Source organism: Lutra lutra, chromosome 6 (genome assembly GCF_902655055.1).
Source record: "Lutra lutra chromosome 6, mLutLut1.2, whole genome shotgun sequence".
In the NCBI taxonomy this organism is placed as follows: Eukaryota; Metazoa; Chordata; class Mammalia; order Carnivora; family Mustelidae; genus Lutra; species Lutra lutra.
In genome coordinates, this window is record NC_062283.1 from 75928288 (window position 1) to 75950313 (window position 22026).

General features: G+C 39.1%; 1 protein-coding gene across 4 annotated transcripts in view; it reads left to right on the plus strand.

Annotated features, from left to right (window-relative positions):
• The first annotated feature begins 873 nt into the window (after positions 1–873).
• Positions 874–22026, plus strand: part of NKAIN2 (sodium/potassium transporting ATPase interacting 2) — a 1050746-nt gene continuing 1029593 nt past the window's right edge. The window contains exon 1 of one of the 4 annotated variants that reach the window (XM_047734703.1): positions 874–1185. In XM_047734703.1, the coding sequence (XP_047590659.1) occupies positions 1132–1185 (54 nt within the window). In that variant the 5' untranslated portion in view covers positions 874–1131. The remainder of the gene's footprint in view (positions 1186–22026) is intronic. The other 3 variants (XM_047734702.1, XR_007128249.1, XR_007128250.1) reach the window with 3 other exon arrangements.

A 22026-nucleotide genomic window follows, 5' to 3' on the forward strand; every position in this document is an offset into this window, starting at 1 on the left:
CCGGAGCCGGGCGCTGGGCGGCTGGCAGTGCGTCTGCGGCCGCGGCGCCCTTCTCCTCCCGTCCGCCAGGCGGGCTTTCCGACCTGCCAGGATGCCGCGGCTGCACCCCTAGTTCATCACCCCACCCCCCTTCTCTATCCCTCCTCTGCGTCCCTTCACCTCGGACACACACGGGCGCACACACGCGGCCCGCTCGCGCCTGCTGCTTCAGGCTCGGCTGCGGGAACGGGACCCACGCAAGCCCAGGAAGCCACGGACCTGCCGCCCGGACTCTTCTCCCCGAGGTCCCCAGCGTCAACACCGCCGCAGTCACCGCTCCTGGGTCGCTTCTTCCCGCCTAGACATCGCTGCCAACAGCCCCTCAGCTGCAGCCCCTGCGGAGCTGCGAGGAAGTTTACGTCTCGGGAAGGGGCGGCGGGGAGCTGTTGAAGGATTTGTTGTAGGAGGATTAGCACATTTGGGCGAGGGGAGGGGCCCCGCCGCTGCAGGACGCGGCGCGGACCTGGCATCACTGCGTGCGGCAGCCACCGCCGCTGCCGCCGCCGCCGCCGCCCGGGACCGCGGAACCCGGACGCCCCCGCCCGGCCCGCGCCCCGCCCCCGCCCGCCTGGCCCCGCAGCGCTGGGCGCAGAGGAGTCGCGGGCGGCGCAGGGAGGCGGGCAGCGCCCCGCGCGCGCTTTTGCCGCCCCCGAAGCCGGCGCGCGGAGAGCGCCGGGCGAGCGCGCGTCGGGCGGCGGCCGCGCTGGGGGGCGTGGGGCGAGCCGGCGCAAGGAGCGGCGGGGGCGAAACTTTGCGGCCAGATGCCTGAAGGCGCGGCGGCGCTACGAGGCTGCCGCTGCTGCCCCTGCGGGCTCCGGGCGCGTCTCCGCGGGCGGCGCTGCCCGCGGCGCGGCGTGTGCACCGAGCGAGTGAAGGTATGTTTGGCGGGCGCGGCTGGAGCTGCCGCCGCCGCCGCCGCCGCGCCAGCAGGTCCTAATGCCTGTCACTTCCCAGGACGCTGGCAGCAGCAGCCCGGAGCCCCCGAGCCCTCGGCAGGTTTGCCTGTCCTTCCCCGCGATCTGATTGGATAAAGTGGGGGCTCGACGGTGGCCGACGTGGGACAGTCTGGCTGTGGCAGGGGTCTCGGAAACCATGGGTTATTGCAGTGGCAGGTGCACGCTTATCTTTATCTGTGGCATGCAACTGGTAAGTGACACTTGGGTCCTCTTATTCTGTAATGTGCCTTTGAGACACTGGGCTGGGGAGTGCAGTAAAGGGTCTGCCATTGATTAGAATGGAAGGAAGAATAAAAGAGAAAAGGTGACAGATATATTGCCTGTATTTAAAATGATTTTAGGGAGAGGCACTGTGGGGTACAGGAGAGGTGAGCCTTTCCGCCCCCACCTATTTCTGTTCCTCTGAAGACAGTTTGGCAGGTGCGGGTTAAACTTGTCTTTAATTTCTTTAAGCAAGGCAAGATGTATCTCTTGTTCCTTTATGCTTTGCATTCCTATTACTGTAACAACGTGGTTGTCACATAAAATTTACTATACAGGTGTCAAGACAGAGAGATATGGAATTTTTGACTTTTCTTCCATACACTATTTTTTTGCAGCATCTTTGTTTCTTCATTGATGTGTGTTATTTTTCAAGGAATATTTTCTTAGAAGTATAATGCTGTAACAGACCACTATGTAGGGCAGATGTATCCTTACAGCAGTCTGATCTAGAAGCCACGTTGAGTTTTAAAAGTATGTAGATTGAAGAGAAATACTTAGGTAAACTCAGTAACACCACTGCCATAAACTGAATCAGTAGCCTTTAAATCACAATTATTTTAAACAATTCTTAAGTAAAATATTCAGTCTTACATTATGTATGTAATTGCTCCTGAAATAGATATGTTGTCTGATCCTATAGGATGGAGAATTATATATACATTTTGAGAAATGTTGTACGTTTGTAAAGAGGCAAGAAGCCAGTAATGGAAAACGTCATGTCTCTGAATTTAAATTCTCTAAGGGCAATAGGAGGGGCTGAGGATAGTTTAGAGGTGCAAAATATGCCACTGTAAGTGGTTAATTTGAAGTAGGAGTACTTGCTCATTCCTGCTATCAAATAGCTTTCCTTGGAAAGTATAAATTAGTCTGAAAAGCCACCCACATTTCCAACAATGTTTCATAAAGACTGAAAGGACAACTAGACTGAAGGAGATTTGAGAGCTCAACAGTAAAGTGTTCAAAAGAGCAAGGATTTGCTGTTGAAACTGTTAAAAGAATACCTTAAGTGGTCTTCATTGTTTATCAGTAGTCTTGAAGCCCCAGCGTTTGTTGTCATTGTTGTTGTTTTGTTTACTATGTACCTGGGGCAGTGCTTTTTGTTGCTTATTGTTTTGGGGTGTTTTTCTTCACCTGGAAAGTTATCTCATGATGCTTATTTTGATCTGTGAATTACTTAGGCACTTGACTATAAGAAAAAGAAGGTTAAACTATAAATGTAATTTTAAGAATATAATTTTTTTCAGTGATGTGTAAACCAGTTTATTTCTTTTTGCTACATACTCATCTAAGTTTTGCAATAAAGGATTTTTACTCTTAATGATAAAGCTAATCAGAATAATGGGAGAGTTTACTTGGTGAAACCACTGGTTAGGCCAAGTATGCCAAATTGTATAAACATTTTCAAAACATTCCTATGTTCATATATGATTCAGAAAAGAATACATTTGCTGATTCACTGTGTAAAATCATAAAACTGTGAGAATGAGTGGGTGGGTAAGAGCATTCTTAGGCTATTTTCAATTTAAAAAATTTAAAATGTGATTCAACTTTTAATCATTTGGCTTCGTAGGGCTTTATTATGGCATTAGATCTATGTGGCATTTTGTGTGACGAACACAAACTTCTCAAGAACTTAACAATTTTGAAAAAATCTAAATATACAAATGAAACTAAATATACAAAGTGGGGTGATAAGGCTAAAGATTTCTGTGTGTGTTTGTGTCTTTGTTCACGTGTGCACATATCTGACGGTGTATTGGAGAAGTGCTACGTCGCTTATGGAACAGAAATTCTGAATCAAAGCTAAGTTCTCTATCAAAATAAAGGTACTTGTAATGTAGGCATGTTCAGTCTAAGCGAGGATACATTTAAATCTTAAGGAAGTTCTATAACAATCATGTGATTTTCCCCATTCAGACTTTATGTGCCACCAGGCTAATATAATTAGCAGCCATGTTAATGCAGATGCAGAACAAAAAACAAAGGACAAAGAACATTCATTGCTTTGATAAGGTGAAATGATCACATTTAAAGGATCTCAGAGATTCCTGGTAATTGTTGCTTCTTAGAAATAAAGTATTTGATTTTAAATAAAATGATTTCTTTGCAAATTAATAATTGTAAAGCACTGCACATGCACACATACACAAAATAGGTAGGTGTATATGTTTTCCTTTGCTCTAGATAGATCTTCAGAAACTTTTTGTATCTTGAGCTATTGGTTTTATAAGTAGCCATGTTTCCAGAGTAAGTTATGACTCATGTACCACTGATTGACACAGACGTTCCCCCAGTTTTGTCTACTTCTGAAGTGTTTAGTGTACAGTTTTGTAACATTTGGGCATGTTTTTTGGTAGTTGTGTAGATAAATCTTAGATTTATTAAAATTAATGGAAGCCAAAGATAGTCTAGGATAGAAACTTTAATAAATTTCCTTATAAGTAACTAAGTTTCTGAAAACATTTCTTTCCAATTACATAAGTAGAATATCTCTAATTTAATTAGACTTAAAGGAATATTTACGTTTACATCAAGTTGCAGCTGACCTTTGTAGAGGATGAGGTAGCTGTTGGTACAGTGGAGATGGGAACCTCATTCATCAGGTTATTATCAGAGCAGACAGTGTTTGATCTTTTAACAGGTGAGGGACAGAGACAAATGTGCCGGAGAAATTTACCTGTCAGGATTCTATATCTTTGCTTTAATTATATTAAATGTACATTTAGTTTAATATTTGGCAGATTACAACTGTTGATAAACTTACTTTCTTTTAAAAGTCAGGAAATCAGTTTATGAGACAAGAATTTAGAATTTCATACCACATAGATTCAATATAAAACTTCCATTTTATGTAAAAGTGTCTGCCTTTGTATATCCTACATTAAAATCTTTGAGATGTATGATTGATTATTCCGATTTCAGATTTTAGGGTGATTCCTACGAAAAAGGGATGTGATCTCTGGAAACAGTTTTGTTCCATGTGTATAGTACAAAGTTAAAGCTCTTGATCTCAAGAAGATAATTTCCTTTTTATCATTGCTGTCCTTAGTGCTCAGAAACTGAAGATTTCAGATAGTCACAAAAGCCATCATTGCATTTGCAGTGTTGGTTATAGTGGCACAAGATAGCAACAATCTAACTTCTTATTGACAACCCAGCAGCTTGAGAAAATGTTTCAGTTGTTTTATTTTGTTTTTTATTTTTTTGTTCTTCAGTGTTTGGTTGAATCAAAGAGTACTTTATCTGAATGTTGCAAAAATTACTCAGATGATCCTTAGTGAAAATCACTTAGTTATAATATGGAAGACCTTAACTTCCTTAGTTTGAAAAGACAGCTTTGTTTTCAAGTAAGAAAATTCAACATTGCCCCCACCTTTTTTTTTTTTTTTTGTACCTCAGATTCCTCTATGGAACAAAGTGTATGTGTCATAAACTATTGAAAGTATAGATTTATGTTCAGATTAATACTTGAAGGTGCCATTCTTCCCATGGAGAAGATGCAATGAAGAATTGTGTTAGTACACATGTGTGTGTCTCTGTGTGAAGAAGCACATTTGAAACTGACTTTAGAATGACCAAATACTTTCTACTGTGCAGGTACTTACTAGGCATTTTCAGGGGTACACATTTATTAGAAAAGAAAGCCATGAGTACATAGATGGACTAAATAAAGACAATCTTATTATAATTATGCAATAGGTCAGTGGTTGTCTGTCACGATTTGGTGCAGCGTTCATATTTATGTGAACTTTCATTAGTTTTTAAAACATAAAGCATGACCCGAAGTGACTTGAAAAATGCACTTGGAATCTTATGATTTTCCTTGGGTGCTATTGACAGGTCTGAAAGTTCTTCATAAGCTTAGAATTTTACCTGCCACAAAACCTCCCTGCTCAGACAATTTAAAATTTTAGGTTCACATGCCATTGATAATAAAATCTTGTGATAATTAACCAATCTAACTCAGAAAGAAAACTAACGATTTCCATATGCTATTTCAGAAACTTATGTAAAAATAGGCTAGGAATTTGCTAAGTTGTCAAATACCTTTCTTTTTTTCAAATATTTTCTACTTTTTTTTTTTTTAAAGATATTTTATTTATTTATTTGAGAGAGAATGAGTGAGAGAGAGCATGAGAGAGGAGAAGGTCAGAGGGAGGAGAAGCGGACTCCCCAAGGAGCTGGGAGCCCGATGCGGGACTCGATCCTGGAAGTCCAGGATCATGACCTGAGCCGAAGGCAGTCGCTCAACCAACTGAGCCACCCAGGTGCCCTATTTTCTACTTTTTGATTCTAGCATTGTCTTGTGTGTATGTGTGCATATTTGTTTAAATCTATTCTTTCATTCTAATTTTCAGCACTACTCCACATAATGGTTACCAAGAAAGATACAGAAACTCCTTCCAGTGTCCACCTCTCTTTCTTGGTTCACAAACTGAGTGGCAAAGCTCCTTTTTTTTTTTTTTTTTCTTTTTTTCATATACCCAAAGTTTCAATGAACCAATCGGTACAGAGCTTCTCCTCTGCTTTCTCCAATAGAGGCTTGTGGGGGCAGCATCCCTTGTGTGGAATGCCAGAGTCATCTCTGGCATGGGGCCTGTAAGTGGGCAGTGGCCCAAAAAATGTGAATAGGCATTGCCACCTCCTTTTCCCTCTCATCCTGCTTTATTTTGGGGTCAAATTCTCTACTTGCACAATCAAGAATTTCAGAATGGCAGCCAGGAACTCCCTTGAAACAGGAGGTCTTTATTTCTGATTCTGTTTCCTTTTTACACATGTGTGTGCTTGACAAAAATAAAATTTGAGACAGAAGTACATACTAAACCCTATAGATTTATACTTGAAATAAATATATTAGGATTGTGGCATCAATTGCATTCAATATTTGTATATATAAAACTAAGGACTAAAATTTCCAACAATATACGTACGTTATTTGGTAGAATTTTAAGCAGTTTGGTGTAACTTTTCCAAAAGTAGTTTTGAAACTAATGTGGCTAATAATGGAAAATTTTCTATTTCCATGACTTATAACTCTCAAATTTCAGAAATCAAACACACGCAGGAGAAATATTTTTATTTCCTTTCTATTCCATTTTTCACCTATATCATGAAACTCCCAATTTTGACTCCCATTTTCCCCCAGAGAAACTTGATTATTTATTTTCAAAATAATAAAATACACATTCCATCAAGATACAATGTATCTAGAATTCCTCTTTTCCCCAGAATAATAATAGAAACAAATATTGTATTAACATTTGGAAAATTTCTACACAAAAAATGAAAATAAAAGTGTATGAAACTTTTGTTCCTATCAATTCTAAGAAATTGAAGGACATTTAAATACTATGAAGAAATAAAATTATGTTATTTTCTTTCTCCAGATTAAGGTGGAAAATGAAATTTATACAGTTTTTTTTTTTTTAACTATTTCAGGTATATTTAGATTTGCAAGTTCTTACTATTTAAAGGACTTACTTGCTTCATCTTCCTGAACACAGCATTTTTCTTTTTATGTTTAAACTCTAAAATAGGCATTGGGTCTAACGAATAAAAATATTTGTAACAGTAAGTCTAAAGGAAACCATAGACTTTCTTTCCCTTTTTTTTTTTTTTTCCCCAAACCAGAATGGGAATAAGATGACTTCTAATAATTTTTACCTTTTAAATTGATTATGGATCACAGGGTAACTTTGATCCTTGTAGAAACTCTTTTTGAAAAATTACAATAAACTGACTTTTGTGTGTACTTTGAAAAAAATGTGCTTTTATAATTTATCATGCTTTCAAAATTTAGTTTTATAAAATACTTAAACAATAATGAAAGCTGTTAGTATTTACTGGAAGCTTGTTCTGGACTAAATGCTAAATGTGTTTTTTCCCACTGATTCCTTTCCAATAATCCTGTGAAGTAGATAGTAGTTACTGATATCCTCACTTTACAGAGAAGAAAATGGAGACTCTGAAGGCTTAAGCAAATTCCTTAATTCTCTCTCTTAGCGAGTGGTAGAGCTTTCACTCAGACCCAGCTCTGTTCCACTTTAAACCAGACTGAGCTCTTTGCTTCACCAAATCCCTTCCATGTATCACAAAATGATACTGTAGCTTACATTTTTTTTATTAACAAAGGCAGAATTTACCTGCTAATTCCTGGTTGACCCAGTAATCAACACAAGGCTAAGCCGGCTCAGGGAAGGGTGTTGGTGTCAGGTTTCTGTCTGGACCTGGGGTGCCATGGAGCAGCGGTGTGTGGTCTAAAGAATAAAAGGAGACACTGTCCCTTGCATAGTCAGCTTCCCTTGCTGTACTGCTAGGTTTCATGTGTCCCCTAACACTGCAAAACACACCTGTAGTTCTGCCTTACAGAAATGATCCCTCATCATGAGGTTGTGTTTGTGTGATTGCTTAAGGGTGGGGGAAAAAAGTTACAGCTACTATGTATCAGGCCAGTTACTGAGAAATAACATAATAAGGGCTTGGACACTTTGATCTATCAGTTTTAAAGACATTTCTGTGGAAGACAAAATGTATTTGTTTTTCTCAAATTCCTGTTCTTTGTGAAATGGTAAATGGCTAGTGCCGAGTCATGTTATTTGCCTTTTTTTTTTTTTTTTTTTGAAAAAAACCCACATCTCAGTCCTAAATCCATCGGGATGACTTTTTGGCGAGAATATTAGTTAGTTCTTGGAAATGGCTTCGAGTAATAGTTTATTTGGAATGTACACCGAGTATTCTAGAGCACTTCTCTCAATCTTGATTGTGCATCCGAATCACTTGCGCGGCTTTTTCCATGCACATCAATGGGCCCCACCCCAGGGTTTCTCATTCGGGAGATCTCAGGGAAGTTCTAGATCTGGAATTTGCTTTCTCATGAGTTCCCAGGTGACAAGGATGCCAGTGGTTAGGAATCAAAACTTTGAGAACTACTGGCCTAAAGCATAGGTCTCCACTTAGGGTGTTAACCTGAATCCATGAACTTGTTTTTGAAAATTTTCAACCCAACTAGGTAATTAGCTCCTTCTTCCTTTGGCCTGTTATTTATGCGAACAAAAACTTTTCAGGACCAAGTGTGTCTCTTTCCGACTTCTAGCTTAGTCCTCTTCAGAAGTTTACATAAGGGACATGGAAGGTCTTTTTACAGTGCTTGTGTCTTTGCAGCGAAGAGAGATCTCGAACAATCTGAAAGTGATTCATTTCCTCTAGTCTGTATACTCTCTGCCTGTCTTGCTGGAGTAGAATTGGTTCCTTCAGCCGTCTCTCTTTGCTAGCCTAGCCCCTCAGTCTGAATTTCTGGAATAGCTTCTCACGGTGCCGAGCACGACTGTGGGGGAGAGAGGGAGAGGAGGGAATATGCTGGGAAAGCACTGAAATGAGTGAGGGAAGATTTTTCTATACCTCGTTTGATGTTTCTGTGTTGGACAACTGAATAACTGACCGTCATTTCCTCATTTGAAAAATAGGGGCAAGTAATTCCTGAGCCGTTTCCCCTATAAGATGCTTAACGGTATCTGGGTAGAACATGTACTCAATTTAGGTATGAAAGAGCTTCACAAATGTGAAAAGAGCTTCACAGCTTCTGATATCCAGAAAATCTTTGTACATATTAAGAGTTTAATCTTTCAGAACTTTTCATTCAGTCACAGTAAGAGCGGATATGGGCTGTTTATATATCATTTGGCCGGTGACCTTAGTTGTAACAACTAATTTCTTATAGAACATTTTTTTCCCTTCACCCACCTATATGAACATATATAAATAAGGAGGATAACATTAGGTGCAGATCATTTGAAATAGGGAAACCATTATGCTTATGTGTCTGATGGTATATCACACTTAAAGTGTTCATTAGGAATTAAATTTTACAAACCAGTCAGCCCAGTCCTTGTTTGGGCTGGCATTTCTAAAACTGTGTTCCATAGGCACTAGATTTGCAAAATGTTCTGTTGTATGTGGGCTCTGAGGTTAAATAAGTTGTGGATGCTACAGGCTTTAACTTTTCTCCTACTTCTGAACGGTCACAATACATCCCAGCAGCTCCTAGAAGTCCTACATGGAAGAAACTCCTGCTTAATTCCACTTAATTCTGCAAATGCTTACAAAGTGCTTGCAATGAACCAAGGACCTCTTTTCCTGATATCCCCTATTAATCTTCCATGGAACTAGCATTTTCAGAAACACTTTTTAGCAAAATATTACTCTTGGCTAATGATGCAGTCTAAAAGTTAATAATATTAAATTGTTATCTAAATATTTAAAGGCTAAAAATTCAGTATAGAAATGCTTAACCTACTTAAGAGGTATTTAACAAAGAGTAATACATAAAGATGTTTAAGAATATCAAATATTATTATCACATAATTAAAATAAATGAGGGAGACCTTGTGTTCAGGTGCTTGGCTATTATTTTTTATAGATTTACTTGAGTTTCTTGAAATGATGTTTCAGCCACTAAAATTACAACCCTTAACTATGAAATTCAGTCAGGGCTAATTACCAGTGTTACAAAGAAGGGGGCGTGTTGCAGTAGGTTTCCAAGGGTATTTGGAACTTAAGAGCACCTGAGGGAGGGCATCTGCAAAAGAACTTTCTTTTAAAAGTCCTGGGAATGCTGGCTAACAGAACATTAAAAAAAAAAAAAAAAAGTCAAGGGTGAGGGGTGCCTGGGTGGCTCTGTATGTTAAGCATCTGCCCTCGGCTTGGGCCGGGATCTTGGGGTCCTGGGATCCAGGCCCACGTTGGGCTCTCTGCTCAGCAGGGAGTCTGCTTCTCCCTCTTCATCATCCTCTCTGCTCGTTCTCTTTCTCTCTCTCAAATTAAAAAAAAAAAAAAATCTTAAAAAAAAAAAAAGTCGTGGCTGAAGTGTGGTGCCTGTATTCTGCAGGTTCTTCCAGCAGCGGACCCTAAATGTCTGTCTTTGCAGGGCTGGTGGTAAGGAGTTCTCATACTGACTTTTGTTTCCTAATCAATGCACACACTCTAAAACAGTAACACGTTTAAAGGCCCCAACAATGTTGTGTTCTTTGAAAACAAACGGGTCTTAGATTGGAGTGGAGGAATCAAATCTCTTCTGTTAACAGAAGCCTTTGTATGCATCTGTGTGATACTAATTACACAACAGAATAAGGAGGTGTTTTAAATCTTTTAACTGACAGCCATGTGTCAAATGATAGATGGGTCCATATCATCTGTGAAATGTTCAGTGGCAGGGAATTCATTTGAGACTACTCTATGTGGACTTCTAGCCATGGAGATATACAAGGCAGAGCTCCTCCAGTATTATTTTTACAAAGGACAGTCTTAGATGTCACTCAGAAACAAAAAGTGGGGAAGACTTTTACAGTCCCAAGGAGAACATTACAGCCTGGGAGTGTGCTGCCTTCTGTGATCTTGCCCCAGAAGGTCTCCGTTGACATTCCTTGGCATTGAGCACTTTCTTTGTTATGGCACCTACAGTGGGCAGGACTCAGCTTGCTCCTGGAGGTCATAATTCATCCCTGTGAACACAGTGGTCCTGACCTCAGTCTCTCAGTCTATGAATTAGGGAATAGTTGACCTATGGGAGATGGTGTTTCCAGGCACTACCTGTTTGCTTCCTTTGGTTTTTCTCAGGTGCAGAGATGAGATCAGGGTCTGTGGATGTGTTTAACTCTAGGTATTTGGGAGCAGTGAGTGAGCCACATATTTGAAAACTTCTGTGATTTGATAATACACAAGTGGTATATAAAGAGCTCTGGGGTCTTTTCCCCCCTTCCTCCTTTTTAAATAAAACTTGCTTGGGGTGCCTGGCTAGCTTAGTCAAAAGAGCATGGGACTCTTTTTTTTTAAGATTTTATTTATTTATTTGACAGAGAGAGAGAGATCACAAGTAGGCAGAGAGAGAGAGGGAAGCAGGCTTCCTGCTGGGCAGAGAGCCTGATGCGGGGCTCGATCCCAGGACCCTGAGATCATGACCCGAGCCGAAAGCAGCGGCTTAATCCACTGAGCCACCCAGGTGCCCTGAGCCTGGGACTCTTGATCTTGGGGTGTGAGTTCAAACCCCACGTTGGGTGTAGAGATTACTTAAATAAGTAAAATAACTTAAAAAATAAAGCTTGCTTGAAAATTTGATTACAGTGGACAGATAACTTGTAATTTTCCAAAATATTGGAGCTGTATAAGGATTATGTATTTCTTACCCTTATCAAATAGGGATTAATGAAATTTCATTTTTGTCCATCTTTCATAAAATGTGGTTCCATTTTATTCAGTCAAAGGATGATAGTTAAATTATAGCTATTCTATAGTATTTAAGAACCCATGTTTTGCTTTTCTTTTGGCTCGGTATTCAAAGTTTTCTTCTTTCTTCTGAAGGACAGGGTTAGGGAGGAGGGAGATGTTGGGGAGAGGTGGCTAGGTTCTGAATGCCTAGCAGTTAAAAGGCAAGTAATACTACTCTACTTAAAGTGATATACACTTTTTTAAAATTTTATTTATTTATTAGAGAGGTAGAGAGAGAGAGAGAGAGAGAGCGAGTGCGCACAAGCAGGGGGAGCAGCAGGCAGAGGGAGAAGGTGAGGAAGGCTCCCTGGTGAACAGGGAGCCAGATATGGGGCTCAATCCCAGGACCCCGGGATCATGACCTGAGCTGAAGGCAGACACTTAACTGACTGAGCCACCCAGGCACCCCTGATATATACATTTTTAAAGGATGTTTTAGTAAAGTCTGTGAAGATGACTGTAAGTTCATTTTTAATGAGTTTTCTCAAGAATCCATTTCTGGTTTTATCTATAACCTTCTTGAGGAGCTTCACAGGCTCTTAAATATAGGGGACACTGCTCTCCCATTTTACCATTTTATAGACTGTCTTGGAATAGATTTGTTTTTGTTCAAAAAAGCTGTCCTAAAAATCAGGCAAATGGCATAAGTTCAATTTACATTTAGCAAATGTAAATCTTATAATAACAGTGTTTAGTGACCTTTAATTATATGCCTCCCTTACTTTAATTCTTCAGGGAAATCTCTTTCTTTTCACAAGAATGAGATAGTGATGATTACTATGTTATTGCAGTTACTTTGACTCTAGAGTTAGATTAAGGACCATAACAGCTTGAAATATTAGTTTTTCCCTTAAACAGAGAGAGATAAACCCCGATAATTTTTTTTTAGATCTCTACAGCAGTTTGATGTGGACTTTACATGCCAAAATAGTTCTGTTGCATGCAGACCCATTTTTAAATTCAATCTTTCATAATGTGAATAAGAATGTTACATATAAACCTTAATAATAATATGTGGATGGGGATATTAGCAAAATTATTGAGGCAGTGATCTCAGTTTATAGGAGGGATGTTAACTTTTTGGCTGAAAAGTAATTTTGTGACATATAAATATCTTCTTTTACAAAATGCATCTCCCTGAAAGTCTTCCTGATGTGGTTCGAATGCAGCAGTACATGGGCCCATTACTGTCAGAGGCTGAGAACCAGCTATGCCTTGGGCCCTGCTGTGGGGTGTTGGGAGAAAAAGACCCAGTAGAACACACTCCAGTAGAACTCCAGGTTGATTCCTAGCCTGCAGTGCTATGTTCCAGTTATGATTGTTTCAAAATGAATGAATGAATTAATGAACAGTGGGAGGAAATTAAGTATTACTAAATCTGCTTCATTAGGAAAGATCTATGAAATGTCCCACACATGAACAGCATACTGACATGTGCTGAGTAAATTAAGAGTATGCTTCTGTCCCTATGACAGTTAAGATATGGTGTAGCTGAAAGGAATGTCAAGCTGTGTTTCCTGTCATGGATTGATCTAATATGTAGTGGTTGTGATAATTGAAGATTGGGTTAAATTGCAACCTGATCCTTATTTACTTATTTATGAAGCCGTACTACTTGCTTAATGTGGTAGTACTTAAAAATACTTTACTGTTCTGTTTATTATGTACTGTAAAATCACATTTCAGCATACTATAAATAAGATCAGTTTTGGTGAAAAATAAATGGTGATGTAAACTGGGCCATCTTTTAAAAAATGTGAATTCATATCTTTCAAATTCATATTATGTAGCTTTATTTACTGCAATTGATATAACATTATTTAAAAGCTCTCTTAGATCAAAATGTAAATAATGAAGCGAATTCTGTCTTTATATATCAAATCTCCAGAACAGTACTTTTTAACTTTTTTTGTTGTTGTTCATGATGGGCCCTTTTGAGACTCTATTAAAATTTATTAACTTTCTTATCAGAAAATACCCATGCAACTTGAGGGGATTTACAAATTTCTCAACCTGATATATGAAACTCGTGTGAAAACTGCTGATAAACTTTTCCTTTCCTTTTTTTTTTTTGGTCTTCCAGTTTATCAAGATATTCTACTTATTGACAAGTTTAGTTCAGTTATTTTGAATTTGCAAAATATTTTAGGAGATTCTATATATATTTGATATACATTATTTATAATATATTGTAAAGATAATATAGACACATGTGTGAGTGCATTTATGTGTAATTCAATGTAGAAGGAGCAGAGTTGAGTTGGATAGTGTAAGCAAACTAGAACTTTGTTTAGGAGATTAAATGGTATGTATAGATACATACAGTATAATACAGAATGATAAGAACTGTAAGAAAAGTAAGAGTGAAGTACTAAGGGGATTTGGGGGAAGTAATCAGTTACATCTTCATAAGCTGATCATTCAAGGTGTGAAGGGATGTGTGTACATGATAGGTAAGATTTCTATAACAAGATTGGAGAAAAGAGAAGCCTAGGAGTAAGTAGTGTTAGTTAGGGAGTACCTGACTGACTTAATTGGTAGAGCATGCAACACTTGATCTCAGGGTCATTAGTTCAGACCCCATATTGGCCCCACATAGTGCACAGATAAATAAATAAATACATACATACATACATACATACTAAAAAAAAAGAGAGAGAGAAATGATAGAACAAAGATTAGAATGGAGTAGGTATGTGTGGGACAACAAAGAGTCAGGTTCACTGGGAAGTACAGAGAATTGGGAAGGGAAGCAGAGGATGAAGTGGGTAGGGTTGCAGTTTGTGAACAGACTTGAGCTCCATTGGAGGGAGTTTAAACTTCATAGGACATACATTTCTACAGAGGCTAATTCTCCAAGTGAGTGGCACCATTCCCCACGGTAGAATAAGAGGCAATATGACATGAGAGAGAAGGCCTGAAGTTTGGACCAAGCTCTGTGGGGAATGTGAGGGGAAAGAAGCAACAAATTAAATGATTGCTAAATTGCAACTAAGGCCTTAGTGAAACCAGGTGGCATGCATTTGTAGGAGAACCAATTACTTTTCCATCATTCCCCAACTTTTTAAGAATTGGAATGGAAAAGCAGAAAGGGGAAGTTTCCTTGCTCTTTGATTGAACAAAAGTGACGGTTTGGGGTCTTGAAATAAAATGTAGGACTGGGTGGCCATGAGTAGGCTACCAGAATGGAAAGGGCAATTAGATTACTGGAGCACCACTGCAGATGTTTGAGGATAGGAGGGAGGTCCACCAGAAGGGAGATCATAGGAAAGGTGGTTGCGTTGGTTGTCAGAGCGAGACAATACACAGGGGTTTAGGTCTTGGAGAGGAGCACTGCCTGGGGCATGCAGAGGCCCTTTACTGGTCACCGAATTGGATGGAAGGTCCAGTTGTTGAGAAGGATGAGAGGCCATGAGGCCTCTATCATCCAGCTGATAGAAGAACCATCACTGTACATTTTAGCTTTACTGAAGAGAATCAGAAGTAAGGGCTGAAGAGGAACATAGCCAGGAAAGAATAAGAGTGTTGCAGGGATTGCTGGTAATTGTGAGACTAGGAGAGCGTGGTTTGACCTGGGGATTGGAGTTGGAAAAGAACTATGGTGAGCAGGGGGCAGAAGGATGAATTGGAAGGAATGGAAGTGTTTAATGAGTATGTAAGTGGAGTGATGAAGGAAGGGAAATGTAGGTTTCAGGTAAGCCACTGGCTCAGCTTCAACAATATTGTGGACTGGATACTTCTCTGTCACGTGGGGATACTCTGCATCACATGACGTTTAGGAGCATCTGTGGTCTCTGCATGCTAGATACCAGTAGCGTACTCCGCGTTGTGACAACCAGAAATGTCTTTAGACGTTGCCAAATTACAAAACTGCCCTCTTGCTGAGATCCACTGAGCTAGAGGAAAGCCCTAGAAAGAGCACTTAGCAATAACAGCAGGTTTTCTTCATCCTAAATATGGAATTTTCTAGATAACAGTGGAAGCGATGGTGAAGGGAAGAGTAGATTTGAGCTCATCATTGTGCATCTACGAGGGTCATACCCGGGGCACTGTGGCCCTGGGTCGCAATTATTGGGAGCTCTATCAAAAGTCAACACCAGTGTTCCTTCCCCCAGCTCCTTGACCAATAGAATTAGAGTATTCCGGGAAGCAACCTACTTATCTAGACATTTTGAAAACTGTCTCGGTGATTTTTATTGTTTCTAAGCAGGTATTAAATGAGAGGAGCTCAGTGGTTGCACAGCTACGGAGGTGAGGAGAGAAGCAGGAGGAAAGAAAAAGGAGATTGGGAGGTAAGTTGAGATGTATGTTAGGGATTGGGAGACACGCATTAGGGATTAGGAGGTAGGTTGAGACACACATTGAGTTAACGTTTGTGGAAGTATCTACTAGTGAGGTAATGTTGACTGGAGATTCACTTGAAAGCTGCTTTTTTTATGGTCAATTATGTGCTCAGGCAAACCTTTGCATTCTTGACTGTCTTGGTTCTTTTAATTTGTACCGGGGGATATTATCTAAGACCCAGTGAATGCTGTCTTTCCTTTGGTGCCAATAAAGATTGTCCATGAATATTTGACACTTTATTTGTCCTCTCCGAACTCCTATAGCCTACTAAAATATGCACATAATATACAGATCTTTATGAGATGTCTTAGTTAAGAAAGATTTCAGATACAGAATACATGTTAATTATGAGATAGGCAGTTGCTTATATGAAGAGGAAGGCATGAAGTTTTAGGTCAGATGATGAATTTTAAATTTAATAAAAGATTTAGGTAAGAGTTAATATGACTGTAAATTAAAAAGTAAACATTTTGTAAGGCTCTGAAGAATTTGGAGACTTTTCCTTACTCTTATGGAAATGCATGGACACACACACACACACACACACACAAATTATAACCACTGCCCTTCAGGAACTTAAATTAAAAAATACTTAAGCTATTAATATTCCTTAGGTGATCCCCCAAACCCAAGAATATTCAACAGCATTTTAATATTTGATATCCTGATTCACCAGAAGGCCCAGTTATTGCTAGAGAAGTATGGTAAGACAGCAGAGATTAATCTTTTAAATTATCCTATCTTAGACTGTATAATTTCTCTTGGCCCAACTTGATTTCTTTTGGTAACAGTCTTTTGGTGGACTCTGATTTGCATGCCTGGGGGTAGAAGAGTAAATTACATGACTTCTTCAAGGTCCTTTTAGTGCGAAGATTTTATGATTAAATCTTGCATTTAAAAATTGCCTTTTTCTGGGAGACCCAGACTAGAAGGTACTTTTCCCATCTTCATATTTGTACAGAGCTAAATGAATATATCACCTGATGCAGTTTTCTTTAATACAGTACAGTGTGAAATAGCAGTAATAATGGCAAAACAAACAAACAAACAAAAAAACCCAAAACACGAATACCTTAGTAAACTTAGAACCAAGATGCATATGATGCTTTCTTAATTGCCATTATGTGCAGTTTTCTAAAGATGTACTTGAGTCCTCTGAAAGTTTAAGTGTGTGGAATGCATATGTGTGTGTGTGTGTGTGTGTGTGTGTGTGTGTTTAGTGGATGTAGCAGGTATATGATAGGAGCAAGGGGGAGAATAAAAATGATGCTGTTCAGAGGAATTGACTTAGTCATGTGTTATGGATGTATGTAAGAGGGAAGTGGGTTTTCTTAGAATACTCCCTGCTTTTCTTACTTAGCACATGTTTTTCTGGAAGTGGTAGGTTTTCAGAAGGTCTTGTTAACTGGATATCCTCAGTGCTTAGGGTGAAAAGCAGGAACCCTCATAAAGTGTCAATGCAGAATGAAATAGGGACAGAGAATGGAGAAGACTACTGTATTCAGATGGAACCTGTGGAAGTTTAGGTAGACCAGATTGCAATTATCCCCGCTGGAATTCAGCCAGGACACACATTAGTGCATGCTACTTTCTGTCTAGCCTAATTAAAGGATTGTTGAGAACTAACAAAGTTGGCTGACTTGCAAAAGTCAGTGCTTGCTCAAATTTGTAAGCTATAAGTGCTCAAGAGTATGGCCTGATTTTTATGCTGGGGTCATCTTATTAATTAAAGTTTTCCAATCATCTAATTAGAAAATACAGTCTGAACTGAGTCTGGAGGATTCCCAGTCTTACTTGCTAATTTAAAGAGAAGTGGAAACGAAGTAGAGCAGCTCTCAGTGAAAGCAATGCAATGGAAAGCTGCGTTCTGGACATCCCTTCAGATATGCTCCATACCAGTGGGGTAATTATTTAGGATGTACTTCCAGTAGAGACATTAAAGGGACATTGGTGAGTTAGCTTTTAAATGGAGAAATCTGTGCCAGCCCCCAAATTAACTCTTGGACTAGAATGTGAGTGCACAATGGAAAGCTGGAAGGCATGACCAACACTACTGACTGAAATGAAATGGTTTGCTCATTGATCATACACCTTATTTTTTCAGCTCAAGTAGTACTTTGTCCAAAGATCAGAAAGAGAAGCAATAGTCTGATAAGATTTTAGATGATTACCTGACACTTAAATACATCTTCTCTTAGGGGAAAAAAAAGGTAGATGAAAGAGTCTGTGTGTTTTCTAAAGGTAAGGTTCTCTAACTGAGGTGTCACATTTAAGTCCTAAATGTCTGGAGTTTACTTCTTATCACTGTTTTTAAAAGCCCACCATGCTGAAAGCTCTTATCCAAAAAAAAAAAAAAAAAAAAAGACTTCAAAACGTTTTATTAAACATCTGTCGTGGGCCTCCCATTGGACTAAGCGGAAGGTATTAAAAGAAGCACGAAAAGGATGTGGCCAATGCAAAAGATACATGGGTCTGTGGCTATCTAGCAACTGAGTAATTAATCATAGTTTCTCATTTTCTCTCTTAAGCACCTAAAATCAACCACTAATTTCTCTACAGGTACTAGTAAATGGAGTATTGCACAAAGAATTTTCTTTTAAAAGAATTTATCTCTCCAAAGTGAAATAAAAAGCGTAGAGGGGAGCTTTTAATTTTTGTTGAAATTTTAAAAATAAGCTGTCTGTACTCTAAATTGTCTCGATCAGTTCTCTGGACACATATTTGTAGAGCATCTCCCGTTTCTGCGACAACAGCCAAGCGAGCGCTGTAGGGCACGGATGTTACCTCAGTCTTCCCATGTTGACCAGCCACATGCCTCGCAGCGGAATAAATCACGCCCACACTGAGGGGGCCATGCCAAACCAGAATCGCTCTGTGACAGCCACTGTGTAGAGCATGAGTGTAGACCACCTCTGCTGACCACAGGTCTAGTTATGTATGCCTCTTGTAGCCGAATTGAATTTTAAAAAATTTGATACTTGCTTTGAAATTAATTGGGCTATTGTTACCAACCCTTTGCTATTTCTCAAGATCCCCTCAACAATTTTTATGTCATTTAAAGCCAATAGAGTGATGCTACCGAACTTAATATTTAGAAGTTAAAAAATTAAACCCACTCTTCTCTAAAAGACTTGTATTATTTATTTTTTAAAAGATTATTTATTTATTTGAGAGAGAGAGAGAGAGCACAAGTAGGAGGAGGGACAAAGGGAGTGAGAGAAGCTGACTCCCTGCTGAACAGGAAGCCTGCTGGAGGGGGCTCAATCCCAGGACCCTGAGCTGAAGGCAGATGCTTAACAGACTGAGTCACCCAGGTGCCCTTCTAAGAGACTTTTAAATAATACATGTCAAATTCAAATTTTACCTTTAGGTTTCACTCCAGATGCATTTCGAATGCTTGTATCACACAGCATAGAGGGAAAAAACATTCTAGCTGTTTTACAACGATTTGGCCTCAAAATGAAAGCAACTTAAAAAAACAGCAGCTGACGGTCTGCATCAACAGCACTGCTCAGGATTCTTTGGGGTCGTTGTCTCTGTGTTTCTAATAAGCAATATTATATGCCAGCTAATATCGCTGGATCATTATATACATTGACAGTTTATAAGCAAATAAAGAGCCCTGACCTGAAAAGGGTAGGCATGAGGCATTTTCTGTAGACAATATCATTATCATCTGCAGATAGAAAGATTTTCACCAGTTTTTCTTTTCATTGAGAAACTGAAATTACACTGTAATGAAACATGGCTCCTTCTTATTGTCCCTCCGTGTTTTAGATCAGGCATCATATTTTTAGTTTGGAAGATGAGAGCAGCTGGTTCAGGCCAGGTGCTGATAGTACTAATGTTGATGTAAGATGCTGCTCAGATGGATGGTGCAAAGAGAATCATTGTCCCTTGATTTGATCATGCTGGCTCTAAAATTTATTTTTTGATCTGGCATTTGACTTTGCATTATACTCAGAGAGCTGGAAATCACAAAGCTGTGCAGCTGCAGAGTATATATAGATAGAGACCCTGGAACATTACCTCACACACCCAGCACTCACTATTAGCAGTCTTTGTACATGAAAATTCCATTGGGAAACAAAAGCCAGTTATTTTTCTCCATACTGTAAGAGAGGCTTATAGTTTGAGCCTCCTGTGGGTGTGTGGAAGGCAACAGAGGTTGGGGGTGGGTGGGTTGTGAGGATTAGGGACCCATCAAATTAAAAAAAAAAAAAAAAAGAATATTAGTTTCTTAAAAAAGAAATGCATTGTTTACCCTTGAATATAGGTATGGATAAAGTGATTTTAGAATCTGATTGAGATTTTACATATTGTTCTTAAAACAGGGTAAGAGGAAAGGGGCTGAATACTAGGGAAAATAGAACTCAGTTATTATGCATAGTTAATTGAATTTGAACACTTTTTCTTTTCTGCCTTTTTTATATTGATGATCTTTTTTTTTAGTGTGAAAAATCTATGATTGAAATAAAAAATAATCACCTAAGCTAAATGGACTCTTTCAAAACCTTATATGGAATTAAAAAAATATTGCTTAGAAAGTATTAATTTGCCCTGTTACCACATTTAATGAGATAATTTACCATATCCAGGCAAGTGATTTACACAAATGTTATAATTCTTTGCAGTGAGATAGCTGTGAAAAAAATTACAGGCTTCTGACAACTCATTTTTATGTCTCTATTGTTTTCTGATTTCTTCTTTCTAGCTTTGGGCATTTCTGAAGGCCTAATTCTCTCTTTGCTATTCTTCTTTAACTTTTGCCATTAGAATTTTACATTTTGGAGTTGATAAATTAGTTGGTCAATAAATATTGATTGAGTACATACAATGGGACTTATACAGAGCTTGGTGTTATGGAATATGTTGGGGAGGAAAAATTTTTCCTATACTGGTACTCCAGGGTCCCTGGCTGGGTCTGGAGATTAAACTGACAAAGATTATGAGGAGAAAAGCATACAAATTAATTTAATACACATTTTTACATGACACAGAGTTTTCATAAGGAAATGAAGCCCCAAAGACAGAGTTAGATTTGAGTATGTTTATGCTAGGTTTGATGAAGAGTGGGCAGTCATGGAAAAATATGATAGGTTGAATATGAGGTAAGTGTAGTAAACTGGAGAATCTTGGGGAAGCCTCAGGGGAGGGTTTTCTGACCTGTTTCCAGAGAGAAGAGAAAGGGGCTGGTCACAGTGACCATGCTTCTGCCATTTTCTCAGATGCTTTCAGCTTAAAATATTGAATTTGCCAACATGCCGTATTTGGGGGAACCCCATCAAATGTAAGGGAAGAAAATGATGCTATGCAGCTTTCCATCAGGTTAGCAATACTGGAATGAGTAGACTGCCTTAGGGAAGATTCATTTGTGTGGTAAGTCTAGTTGAGTGTTGAAGCATGGGCAAAGTTTAGATGATTTAACATCCAAGTCAAAAAGGGAAGTCTGAGGCTGTGTTGGTGTGAGACACCACTCTACCATTTAGACTGAAGTACATGCAGATATCATGGGGGTTATGGATGGATAGTTAGAGGAGGTTAAGATTACGGATTCTAGAATATAATGTAGTTTTTAAGAGCTTAGCTGCTGGAATCAAAATTTCAAATGATGATGCTACAAATTTTTTTCACCTTGCCCAAATAACCTCTCTGTGCCTTACTTTCTTAATCAGTACAATGAGATTGATAATGGTATTTACTTTATAGAGTTGTTGGAAAAATTAAAATAATTAATACATATGAAATGCTTAGAATAGTCACGGGCACCTTTTAAACAATACATGCAACTTTTGTCATTATGAAGCGTTTTGAAATTTGACAAAGGATTCTGAATTTTATGGGATAAGTGACATATAGCCAGGATAGTTTCTTTATTATGGAGTGACCTGTTCAGAGCAACTTTTAAGGAAAAAGAAGTAGAAAATATGAGACCGATTCACATGGGGAAGGTTCCAGTCAGGAAGGCTCCTGCAATAGGAAATATCTGAATTTAAGATAATGAGAGCCTAGGATAATCGCTACATCAAAAATGTGGATAATGAGCACCAAAACCTGTTTTCTTTATAAAATACTTTTGATATAACAGTACCTCTGGGGATACAACATCATCTCCAGTTTAGATAGGAAGTTGTGGAAACTTGGTGTTGGCTTCCATCATGTG